This window comes from Mustela erminea, chromosome X (assembly GCF_009829155.1).
Source record: "Mustela erminea isolate mMusErm1 chromosome X, mMusErm1.Pri, whole genome shotgun sequence".
Classification (NCBI taxonomy): Eukaryota; Metazoa; Chordata; class Mammalia; order Carnivora; family Mustelidae; genus Mustela; species Mustela erminea.
The window spans coordinates 60,158,647-60,170,899 of record NC_045635.1 but is presented as its reverse complement, the minus strand read 5'-3'; the positions used below and the strand labels follow the sequence as shown (position 1 = coordinate 60,170,899).

Below are 12,253 nucleotides of genomic sequence, written 5' to 3'. Positions count from 1 at the left end.
GACAATTTGATTATTATTGAGTGGTGTGATTATTATTATTTGTGTAGATATCTTCATCTTTTTCTTTAGTTTTAAACCTATTTGTATTTTCATATTTAAATTGAATTTCTTGTAGACCACATATAGTGTGGGTCATGATTTTTTATCTAGTCTGGCCTGACAATCTCTGCCTTTTTGTTGGAGTGCCTACACCACTTATGTTTGCATAAATTATTTATATGTTTAAGTCCATTTTCCTATTTGTTCCCTATTTGTCCCATCTATTCCTTCTTTCTTTCTATTTTCCTGTCTTTTTTTAATTAAATGAGTATTTTTAAGGTTCCATTTGCCTCCTTTATTTGCTTATTACCTGTAACTGGTTTTTTGTGGTTGCTCTGGGGTTTACAGTATGCATTTCTAACTTATCATATTCTACCTTTAGATAGTATTACACTACCTCATGTACAATATAGCACCCTTATTACAGTGTTCTTCCATTTTTCCCCTTTTCTTCCCTTGTGCAAATGTAGTCATATATTTTACTTTTGCATATATTATAAACCCCGTGATACATTTTTATTGTCTTGCTTTAAACAGTATATTTCTAAAATTTTATAACATTTATTAAGGGATGCCTGGGTGGCTCAGTCAGTTAAAACATTTATTAATTTACTTAGAATCATAGACCCAGTATACATTAGCACAGATAACATGTTGTGATTTTTTAAAAATAACTCTATTTTCAAAAAAAAGTCATGAGAAGAATGTCATTGCTATACATTTTTGCATATCTCTATAATGTCTGGCATAGTAAATGACAGCTTACTTCTCATGCTGACCTCTACAATGTGTTATGATGTTTTTGCTAAAGCATATGAAGAAAATCCAGCTTCATGCAGATATGTAGTTGGAAAAGGGAAGAGTATTTTAATAGCCTTTATAGATAGTTGTGGATATCAAAGAAGAATATCTTTGATACTACACAAAACTCTACAAATGGTAGTTTCTTAAAGGTTAATGCCATATGGAATCTGAAGCTATTATCAGTGAAATGTTTATATACTGTTGCATTAAAATTTCATTGGTCATCTTGTACTTTGCATAGATATTTGACCCATCTTGTACATACTGATTACTTGGAAAATATTGGTTCACCAAGTTATGTGAATATTATAAATGCTGAAACATATTTTGCACTATCAAAAATCACATTGATATCAGCACTAATCTCATTGTAACAAAGCTTAAGTCTGGGGAAACTCTCAAGCATGAAGTTTTCCAGTATTTTAATTTTCACTCAAAAATGTAAATACCATTATTGGCAAAAAATTATGTCAGTAGTTTACCCTAAAGGCTCACTTCATTTTTGAGAAGTATTTACCAAATACCCCACTATTGAATCACAGTTTTTGCATCAGTTGTTCTTTCAAGGAAAAATGGTATACATGAAAAGTGGCTAGTTAAGCCACAGCCTAATTACAGATGTGGGTTTTTTTTCAATACAATCACCATAATGTAGTTTATAACAGAAGCACTTTTTCATAACTCTTATTTTGTAACATAGAATATTAAACCCAGGATCAAGATTTAATAATTTTTAGTGCTTCACCAAAGAATTTCTTAAGTGAAATTGAATTTTTAATGTGATTACTGGTGGTATAAAGAATACAATAACTACTGGTATACTTTGATGGTACTGCCTTAATTTACATCATGGTGCCTGAAGTTTTATCTACCTTGTTTTTGTACCTTCATGCAAATATAAACAAAGTTGCTCCAGGAGAAACCATGGGATTCAAAGAAGTTATTCAGCACTCTCAATATCTCAGTACCACTTGTGTTTGTTGTCAACCCTTCACAAAGAAAAAGCCTTCTTCAAAGATTGTTAGTGCTGATACCACATGACTACAAGCAAAACAGCTAGTCCAGACACATTTGTAGACTTGTCTGTAAGGTGAAAGTACAACTATGCAAATAATTAAGTCTTCATGGTTAGAGCTAAATGTTTAAGTAAACAAGTTACTGTGCCATTGAAAAGAGGCATTACTACAAGTTATTTTAGTAACTTTTCATTCAGTAGGCATTTAGCAATGTCAACTGTTCAGGCCTTTATTGATCTCTAGACTATTATGTCCATTGCCCCAGTCCATGCAGTGCAATAACTTATGCATAAGATGCTTCAGTGACTTTTTCTAGTTTGAAAAGTTCTAACAAACAACTTTTAGGTTTTAATAAACTCATCATGTCTATACTTAAATTACTCAGCTTCTTTCCCTTTACCTATGAATGGTCTGAAAATGATGTCTCAACTTAAATAGCAAATTATTCTGAAGCTATATAAAATGATCTGTGCCTAAGACACTGTAAGGTAAATCAGTTACATATATATTACATGCACATATAAATCAATTACATATTTTCATTTCTTGCTTACAACTTCACCATGTCTTTGAAGTAAATGTCTTCCTACCATGAGTCAGAGCCCTCCCTGATACTTCAGTTTCATCTTTTTCAGCTTCTTTAAACGTAGATGTTAGAGCTCTGGTTTGAGAAAGCAAGCCTTCTAATCTCACTTTATTAGGCCAACAATCCATATTCTTGTTATATTTCTATCTAGGTAGAAGCTCATTTATTATCTAAACAATAATAAAGTTATAGAGATTATAGCAGGCATAACTAAGGGTACTTTTTTCATGTCCCTCTTGTGGTTGGGGATTATAAGTACTCATCATGGTGCCAGCATTTCAGAGGAGAGAACTGAAAAGCTTAAAGGGTTGTAAGAGTAGATCCAGAACCTGACCAGGCAACAGGTCTCATAGTAGGGAAACCTGTTGTATGGGCCCCAGCAGGGGGCACAGGGAGGCTAGGCAGCTATGCATGTGAAGCAAAAGATGTAATGCTCAGGCTAGGATGTCCCAGCTATGAGCAGCTCTTCCCCTAACTGCCTACCTGGGCAATGCCACCTTTTGGCTGAACTGTGCTGCTCCCCTTACTCTGCCACCCGGGTGACAGCCTGTCTCACTCCTCTGTGGCCTTCAGTGACACCCTTATGCAGTCAGCACATAAGCCACCACCACTGGATGTGCTGCTCCCAACAAGGCCCTAAATTATCAGTTAAAAAAATTAAAAGATGTGTAAGGAAATATTTTTTACATTTGCCTGTATATTTCTCCTTTCCAGCATTTTCAGTCCTTTGTATAGATCTAGGTTTCCATCTGGATAAAAGTTACATTTTGCCTAAGAACTTTAGTTAATTTTTTATTTTAATGTGGGTCTGTTAGCAACAGATTTTCTCAGCCTCCCAGTTTGAAAAACCTATTTTTTCTTAATTTTTTTTAAAGATTTTATTTATTTATTTGACAGAGAGAGATCACAAGTAGGCAGAGAGGCAGGCAGAGAGAGAGAGGAGGAAGCAGGCTCCCTGCTGAGCAGAGAGCCCGATGCGGGACTCGATCCCAGGACCCTTAGATCATGACCTGAGCCGAAGGCAGTGGCTTAACCCATTGAGCCACCCAGGCGCCCTATTTTTTCTTAATTTTTGAAAGATATTTTCACTGGGTATAGTTTCTAAGTTGATAATTATTTCTTCAGAACCTTAAAGATATCATTCCATTGTCTTTATGCTTGCATATTTCCTTATGAGAAGTCCTAAGCACTCTTATCCATTCCTCTGGCTGCTTTTAACTTTTCTCTCTGTGACTGGTTTTTAGCAACTTGATTACACTTTACCCTGGTGTGGTGTGGAGTGTGTGTGTGTGTGTGTGTGTGTGTGTGTGTGTGTGTGTGTGTGTATTTATCCTATTCGGAACCCAGAGTTTCTGGGATCTGACAGTTTATAATTTTTACTGAATTTGGAAATATTTCAGCCATTATTTCTTCTCTGTCCTTTCTCTCCACTAAGACTAGAACTCCAGTTAAACCCATGTTAGACCAGTTCTATTGTTCTGTAGGTTGTTGAGACCCCCCTTTTTTCTTTTATTTCTGTGATTCATACTGAAGAGTTTCTATTGCTTTGCCTTCCAGTTCATTGATCTTTTCTTCTGCAGTATGTAATTGCTATTAATCCTATCCAGTGAAATTTTCCCTGCAAATACTGTATTTTTCATTTTTAGAATTTCTATTATAAAAAAACTTACAAAAATAATAAAATCTTTAAAAAATATATGAGCATGAAAAAATCTTCCATTTCTCTTTTCACATTTTTTTTTTACATCCTTGAACTTATGGAGCATAATTATAGTAGTTTTAAGGTCCTTGTCTACTAATTCCATTATCTCTGTCATTTCTGAGTCTGTTTCTGTTGACTGATTTTTCTCCAGGTTATAGATCACATTTTCCTGCTTCTTTGTATGTTTAGTAATTTTTAAACTGTATGTCCAAAACTATGAATTTTACACTGCTGAGTGCTGGATTTTTTGTTACTTATTTATAGAGGATTGTACTTATTTCAGATAGACAAATTAGTGTGGATCAGTTTGATCCTTTTGAGGTTTGTTTTTAAGCTCAGAGTATGTCTTGAGTAGTCTTTAGGGCTAATTTAGCCCATTTTGAAAGAAATGCCCCCTCTGAAGTCTTTACAGATGCCCCCCTGTATTCTTTGAGTTCATGTGAACTCTAGGAAGTATTCCTCATACAACTTCTTAGGAATTGTTAACTGGGAAAATTTTTCTAGACTGTCTTTGTAAAGTTTTAACCTATCCATGTTCAGATCAGTATTCATCAAAAGACTCAAGGGGAACCTCTCTGCATATTTCTAGTACACTTTTTTAAAATATTTTATTTATTTATTTGACAGACAGAAATCACAAGTAGGCAGAGAGGCAGGCAGAGGCAGAGAAGGGGGAAGCAGGCTCCCCGCCAAGCAGAGAGCCCGATGCGATGCGGGGCTGGATCCCAGGACCCTGAGCTGAAGGCAGAGGCTTTAACCCACTGAGCCACCCAGGTGCCCCTCTAGTACACTTTTTATGGCTTAGCTCCATCCCCACAATTTCTAACCACCCTGGTCCTTATGAATTCTAATCTCTATTTCCTCTACTCAGACAGTTACACTCTGTTTAGATCTCCCCCACCCCCTTCATCATACATAGTCCAAGGATTACCTCCTGGCAGAAAGCTGGAGGTATTTCATTTGTATTTCTTTTCTCTCTGATTACTGTCTCGTGTTGCATATTGTCCAATGTCTAAAAAAAAGTTTCCTATATTTGGTAAATTTTCCAGTTTTTTCTAAAGAGAAAATAATTTCACATCCTCTTTCCCCTCATAGCCAGATGCAGAACCCTTTTACTTACCTGCTTCTGTTTTTTTCTACCTTCATTTTTGAGGAATATTTTTGCTGGATATGAAATTATAGATGAACAGTTTTCTTTTTCTAGCTCCATTTTTTTTAATGCAAAGTCAGTCTTGTTTTTTTTATGTATGTCTTTGTTCTCTGGCTGCCCTTATAAATTTATTTTTGGTTTTCAGAACATTGACCATGGTGTGGCCCAGTATACTTTTGTATTTATCCTACTTGGGATTTCCTGAGCTCCTGGATCTGTGTGTTGCAGTTTTGGACATAATTTGGAAAATTCTTGGCTGGTATTTCTTGACTGTTTTTTTGCCTTCTTTTCCTCTCTCCTGTCTTTCTGAAACTCCTGTTGCACATGTGTTAGATTGATTAATACTGTCTTATAAGTCACTAAAGTGCTTGTCATTTTTTTCCAATTTTTTTCTCTATGCTTCAGTTTGCTTAATTTCTTACTGATACAGCTTCAAGTTTACTACTCTTTTCTTCTTTAGTATTTAGTCTGAATTGACCCCATCCAATTAATCTTTTATCATATTCCATCCAATTATTTTTTAATCTTCTTCATTTTGAAATAGTTTTAGATCCATAGATAATTACAAAAATAGTACAAAGAAGTCTCATGTACCCTTCATTTAGTTTCCTCCAATAATAATATCTTATGTAACTATAGTAAAATATCAAAATCAGGAGATCAAGATTGGTACAGTCCACAGACCTTACTTACTAAGATTTCATCAATTTTACATGCACTTGTGTGTGTGTGCACGCGCACACACTTAATTCTATGCAATTTAATCATGTATATATATTGATGTAACCACTACCACAGTCAGGATGCAGAACTGTTCCATCGCCACAAAGACCTCCCGTGTGCTACTCTTTTATAACCATAACTGCCTTCTCTTCCCTCAACTCAGTCTCTAATCCATGGAAGCCACTAATCTCTTCTTCATGTCTACAGCTTTTTCATTTAGAGTATGTGATATAAATCAAACCATGCAGTATGTAACCTTTTGAGACTGGCTTTTGCATTCAGCATAATTCCCTTGGTGGCTGTCCAAGTTGTTCCATGCCTCAGTACTTTATTCCTTTTTATTGCCGAATAGTATTCCATGGTATACAGGTCCCATAGTTCGTTTAATCATTTATCCATTTAAGAACAATTTTGGGTTGTTTCTGATTTATGGCTATTAAAATTTCTATACAGTTTTTGTGGATGTAAGTTTTCATGTGTCTGCAATCAACACCAGGAAAGTAAATGCTGAATCATATGATAAGAATAGGTTTATTTCTTTTATTATTATGTTTAGTTAACCAGCATAAGGTACTTTTTTATGAAACTGCCACTCATGCTTTTTTATTACCACTTACACATTATATCTTTTTTCATCAGTTTTATCTCAGTTTCTCATATATCATATTTGAAGTGACTTTCTTGTAAACAAAATATAATTCGGTCATTTTTTATCCATTCTACCAATTTCTATTTTTTAATTATTTCATTATGTTTAGATCATTTGCCTTTAATGTAGTTATTGATATGTTAAGACTTACATCCACCATTTTATCATTTGTTTTTTGTTTGTTCCCTGTTTTTCCCTCCTGTCTTCCTCTGGATTACTTGGACTTTTTTTTAAATTCCATTTGTATTTACATATAGTGTTTTTGAGTATATCACTTTGTATAGATTTTTTTAGTAGTTGCTTTAGGTGTATTAACTTATATGTAATATATACATAAACACATAAAATATATACATAAAACAGTTTATTGGTATCAGTGTTTTGCCACTTTGAGTGAACTGTAGAAACCTTACCTGAATTACGTCTCTTTACCTTCCTCTCTAATATAATATTTTAAAATTTTACACTATATACATTGAAAATCACATTAGAAATTGTTATAGTTTTTGTTTCAACCATCAAACATAATTTTAAAACTCAAGAGGAGAAAGAAAATTTGCTATATTTAGCCATATTTTTACTATTTCTGTTGTGCTTTCTTCCTTCTTTTAATGCTCTAAGATTTCTTTTATCATTTCCTTTGGTCATTTTTTTAGGATGGATCTGATGAAGACAAATTATCTTTGTTTTCCTTCACTTAAGAATGGCTTGATTTCTCTTTCTCTACTGAAGGATATGTTCACTGGCTATAGAATTTGGGGATGGAAGTTCTTTCTTTCAGCACTTAAGAAATGTGCCTTTTCCTTCTGGCCTCCATGGCTTTTGATTAGAAAATCCATTTTCACTTGAGTCATTGTTTCCATATAGGTGAGAATGTAAAGTGATGCATCATTTCTCTCTACCTGCTTTCAGGTTTTTATTTTTGTTTTTTCTCCTTATGTTTCAGATACTTAAGTATGATGTGACTTGGAAGAGTGGATTTGGTGGGGGGTATTCTTTTTAGATTTCATTCAGCCTCTTGAATGTGTAGGATTAGACTTACCCAAATTTGGGATTTTAGCCATTTTTAAAAAATTTTTAAAATTTCATCTTTATCTTCTTTTGGTATTCTGATGACATAAATATTTGATACTTTGTTCTTGTCCCACAGGCCCCTAAGTCTCTGTTTATTTTTACTGTTTTCTCTATGTTGTTTAGATTAGGTGATTTCTCTTGCTCTATTTCCAAATTCATTGATGCTTTTCTTTATCATTTCCATTTTTCTATTAAGCCCATCTAGGAAGTTTTTTATTTTGATTATTGTATTTTTCAGTTCTAAAATTTCCATTCCTTATGTTTTCTATTTCTTGATTGATACTTTCTATTTTTTATTGTGTTTCTAGCATGCTTGTAATTGCTTCTTGAAACATTTTTGTAATGTTTGCCTTAAAATCCTTGTCAGATAATTCTAACATGTATGTCATCTTGGTCTTAACATCTGTTGATTGTGTTCTCATTCAAATTGAGATTTTCCTGGTTCATAATATAGTATGATGAGTGGGTTTTTATGTGAATCTGGAGATTTTGGATCTTATTTTATGAGGCTCTGGCAACGCTGAACTCTGTGCTCTAAATCCTTAGGCTAATAAGCCTGCAGCTATCTGCCTGAGCTCTACCACACATCACATAAAATATATATAACTGTGACTTTTACCAGTGTAGCTCCTTTCTTTTGAGGGTTGAATTCCCTCTAGCTTCTGCCTGTTTGGGGATACTCTCTACTACCTTCCATTTATCATGATGGTTAGTCTGATAGAAACTATTCTATCATTACCAGAATTCAGAAGTCAGGACTTACTTTTTATAGTATAACTTTTGGTGCCTTTTCAAGTTTTTACCATGTATGTATAACTTCTTTCAAAATGTAAATAAATTGTTGAAATTAAAATATAAAGATTAAATGAATATGTTTATCAGACAGACCTGCTTTCATAGACCAGCGCCAGGGAGTAATCATAGTAACAATATATACTAGACAAGTTGAGAAAATTATTTTACCAATCAGTCCCTCATTTTCCTCACCTATAAAATAAGGGGTAATTATGAGGATTAAATGTATTGGTCTACACAAAATGCTTAGAACAGTGGCTGGCATATTTAAGTAATATATATATAAATATGTCCATGGATATGTAATAAATAAATAATACTAATATAAATTAAATTTTAGACATTATTATTATTAATGTCAGAAACATTGGTAAAACTCACAGCCAAGGACCTGTTTCTTTTTAGTCCCTTAATATTGAGGATTTGGTCCCCAGTAAGTACCTAGTAAATTTTTTAAAAATGAACATTATGCTGTTGTATTGGATGCTGTGCAGATTTAGCCTGAGAGCCCTTGCTGACACAGAAACCTCTGGAACAAAAATGCTGAAAACATATCTAAATGAATTATTATCATTTTATATGAACAAATATGAGTATAAATAGATGAATACTAGAAATTTTATATTTGAGTTGTATATTTAGATAACGTCATTGTGCCAGACATTCAGCAAATAATCCTCCTATTGCAGAAAGGTTTTATAGAGGTAGAATTTAAGAGCTGTTTGAGAAAAGAACTTAACATTTATTAAGTACCAATTATATCCCATGTAAGTATATCTATATGTTAGATCCTTTATCTATATTAACTCATTTATGCCTCTTAGCAATTCTGGGAGGTAGGCATTATCCCTCACTTACCAGTGAGAAAAGTAAGACTCAGAAAATAACTTGACCAGAATCAGCTAGTAAAAATAGCAGAGCCAGGATTAAAACTCAAATTTTTCATATTTCTGGGCTTATCCTTTTTCTCTGCTTTGAATAATAAGACCCAATATTTTGGCATAAAGGATACATAGGAGGAAAATAAATAAATATTTAATAAATATTAAACATCTACTCACTGACAATGTGCTCTATGTATTATTTTATTTAGTTCTCAAAACATTATTTTATTCAATCCTCACAGTAACTCTGAGAAGGAAGTAAAATAACATTTTTTGAGCACCTGCTGTGTGCCTAACACCTCAGTAGGACTTATATAAATTACTCCATAGGGTCTCCTAACAGCCCAATGAAACCTGTATTGCCCTCACCACTAGGTGGAAACCAAGCTTAGCTTCCACACTTGCCTGCCTCTAAAGGACTGCTGTATTTTTAAGCATTTTTAAGTGTTTTGCTGAACACATATTCCACAAAACATAACTTTTTAAAGTCTAATCTACACAATACAAATGTCTCTCTATACCAGGGATTTGGGGTGGTCATGGACCCCTGATGGTCTCTCCTCCCAGATAAATGCTCATAATTACATGATATTGGATACAAGTTTAGAACGCTGAGCAATTTCCTGAAGTCCATCAATGAATGGATCCATCGTTTAAAACAACCACCAAACTAACAGAAATATGCTCTAAAGAACAGAAGTAAATCTTAGGAAATGAGAGCTTATTAATGGCTTCAATTATTAAGTTTTACAAATCCTCTAGAACACCTATATTTGGCAATTCTGTTATGTTTCACAAAGTTAAATGGTAGTCCTATTTCTCTTTTTTTAAAAGTATTCGCATTATTGACTTTTCTTGTGGTATAATTCTTTGTTATGGGGAGACTGTCCTATACATTCATAGGATGCTGCATTCCTGCCCTCTACTCACTAGATGCCAGTAGCACACTCCCTGCACAGATTTATAACCAAGAATATACCCAGACATTGCCAAATGTCCCCTAGGGGGAGGCAAAATCTCCCCCTGTTGAGAACCACTGGTTTATAGTAATTACATTTATCACTCCTGAATTACTTACAAGGATAAAGGGACTAAGAACCAGACCTTTTTTTTTTTTAAGATTTTATTTATTTATTTGACAGAGAGAGATCACAAGTAGATGGAGAGGCAGGCAGAGGGAGATAGAGGGAAGCAGCCTCCCTGCTGAGCAGAGAGCCCGATGTGGGACTCCATCCCAGGACCCCGAGATCATGACCTGAGCCAAAGGCAGGGGCTTAATCCACTGAGCCACCTAGGCACCCCAGAACCAGACTTTTTAAAAGTATATCTTTTTCTTGCTTAATTAAGCTCTCCTATAGTACTTCTCAACTGGATTAAGCAAGGTGATTCATCTCAACAATTAAGTTGCTAGCTGAAGTTACAGTTTTTCTTACCTAAGAGACCAGCAAGAAAGTTGATATCACCACTCTGTTTTGTTAATTGAATGATTGACTTGTCGAGTCATTAAGTCTGCTCAGGGAATATATATTGAATGCTAACAATGTGTCAGGCATTATGCCAGGTGCTGAGGCTATCTGGTGTGCAGTATAGCTGTGCTTCTGGCATCATGGAATGTGCAATCCAGTGAGTAAAAAATAAGTGAAAATAATTATAAATTGTGATAAGTGCCATGATGGAAGCACAAAGAGTACAGAGGTAGAGAAAAATGGATGTATATAGGGTCACTAGGAAAGGCCTCTCTGAAGATGTGACATTTAAGGCTAAACTTGAAGGATGAGAAAAAGCCAGCCAAGTTAAAACATAAGATAACCAGAGGGCAAGTGTCTGAGGCAGAGTAGGCAATCATATGCAAAGACCATGAGTTAAGAAAGAGTTCAGTGTGTTCTGGGTACTGAACGAAAGTCACTGTAACTAATGCTAGTCAGTAAGGAGCAGGGGATATAAGGTAGAATAGCCAGAGACCAGACTGTCCAGGGCCCTGTAGGCTGTGACAAGAGGTTAGATCTCATTCTTAATAGAGTGGAAAGTTACTGAAGGCTTCTAACCAGGAGGAGTGCTGTGATTCAATATGTTTTAAAACTATTCCAAGTGTTGTGTGGAGTGGGGAGGTGTCAAGAATGGAATTATAGAGACCAGTTAGGAGGCTGATGACAGTTCAGGGATGATAGCAGTAGCAGTGGAGATGGAAAGAATGACCAATTTTAAAAAACACTAAAGACCCCACCAAAAGACTACTAGAACTAATAAATGAATTCAGTAAGGTCACAGGATACAAAATCAATGTACAAAAACTTATTTTGCCTCTATACTCTAATAATGAAGCAGCAGAAAGAGAAATTAAGTAAACAATCACATTTACAATTGCACCAAAAATAATAAAATATCCGGGAATAAACTTAACCAAAGAGGTGAAAGACCTGTATGCTGAAAACTATAAAACATTGATGACAGAAACTGAAGATAACATAAAGAAATGGAAAGACATCCCATGCTCATGGATTGGACAAAAACATACTGTTAAAATATCTCCACTACCCAAAACAATCTACACATTTAATGCAATCCCTATCAAAATCCAACAGCATTTTTCACAGAGCAAAAATAATCCTCAAATTTGTATGGAACCACAAAAGACCCTGAATAACCAAAGCAATCTTGAATAAGGAAAACAAAATGGGAGCTATCAGAATTCCAGATTTCAAGTTATATTACAAAGCTGTAGTAATCTGTAAGTATGGTACTGACACAAAAATAGAAATATATATCAATGGAAGAGAATAGAAAGCTCAGAAATAAATCCATAATTATATGGTCAGTTAATCTTCAACAAA

At 34.4% G+C, this 12,253-nt stretch overlaps 1 protein-coding gene across 3 annotated transcripts in view; it reads left to right on the top strand.

The window, feature by feature from the left end:
- Positions 1–12,253, top strand: part of HDAC8 (histone deacetylase 8) — a 221,868-nt gene that overhangs the window by 100,200 nt on the left and 109,415 nt on the right. Inside the window, exon 11 of one of the 3 annotated variants that reach the window (XM_032331392.1) lies at positions 5,443–6,814. The exons of the other annotated variants lie outside the window; for them this stretch is intronic. Within the exon in view, the coding sequence (XP_032187283.1) occupies positions 5,443–5,502 (60 nt within the window). The 3' untranslated portion in view covers positions 5,503–6,814. Of the gene's footprint in view, positions 1–5,442; positions 6,815–12,253 lie in introns of those variants that run through there. 3 annotated transcript variants of the gene reach the window in all.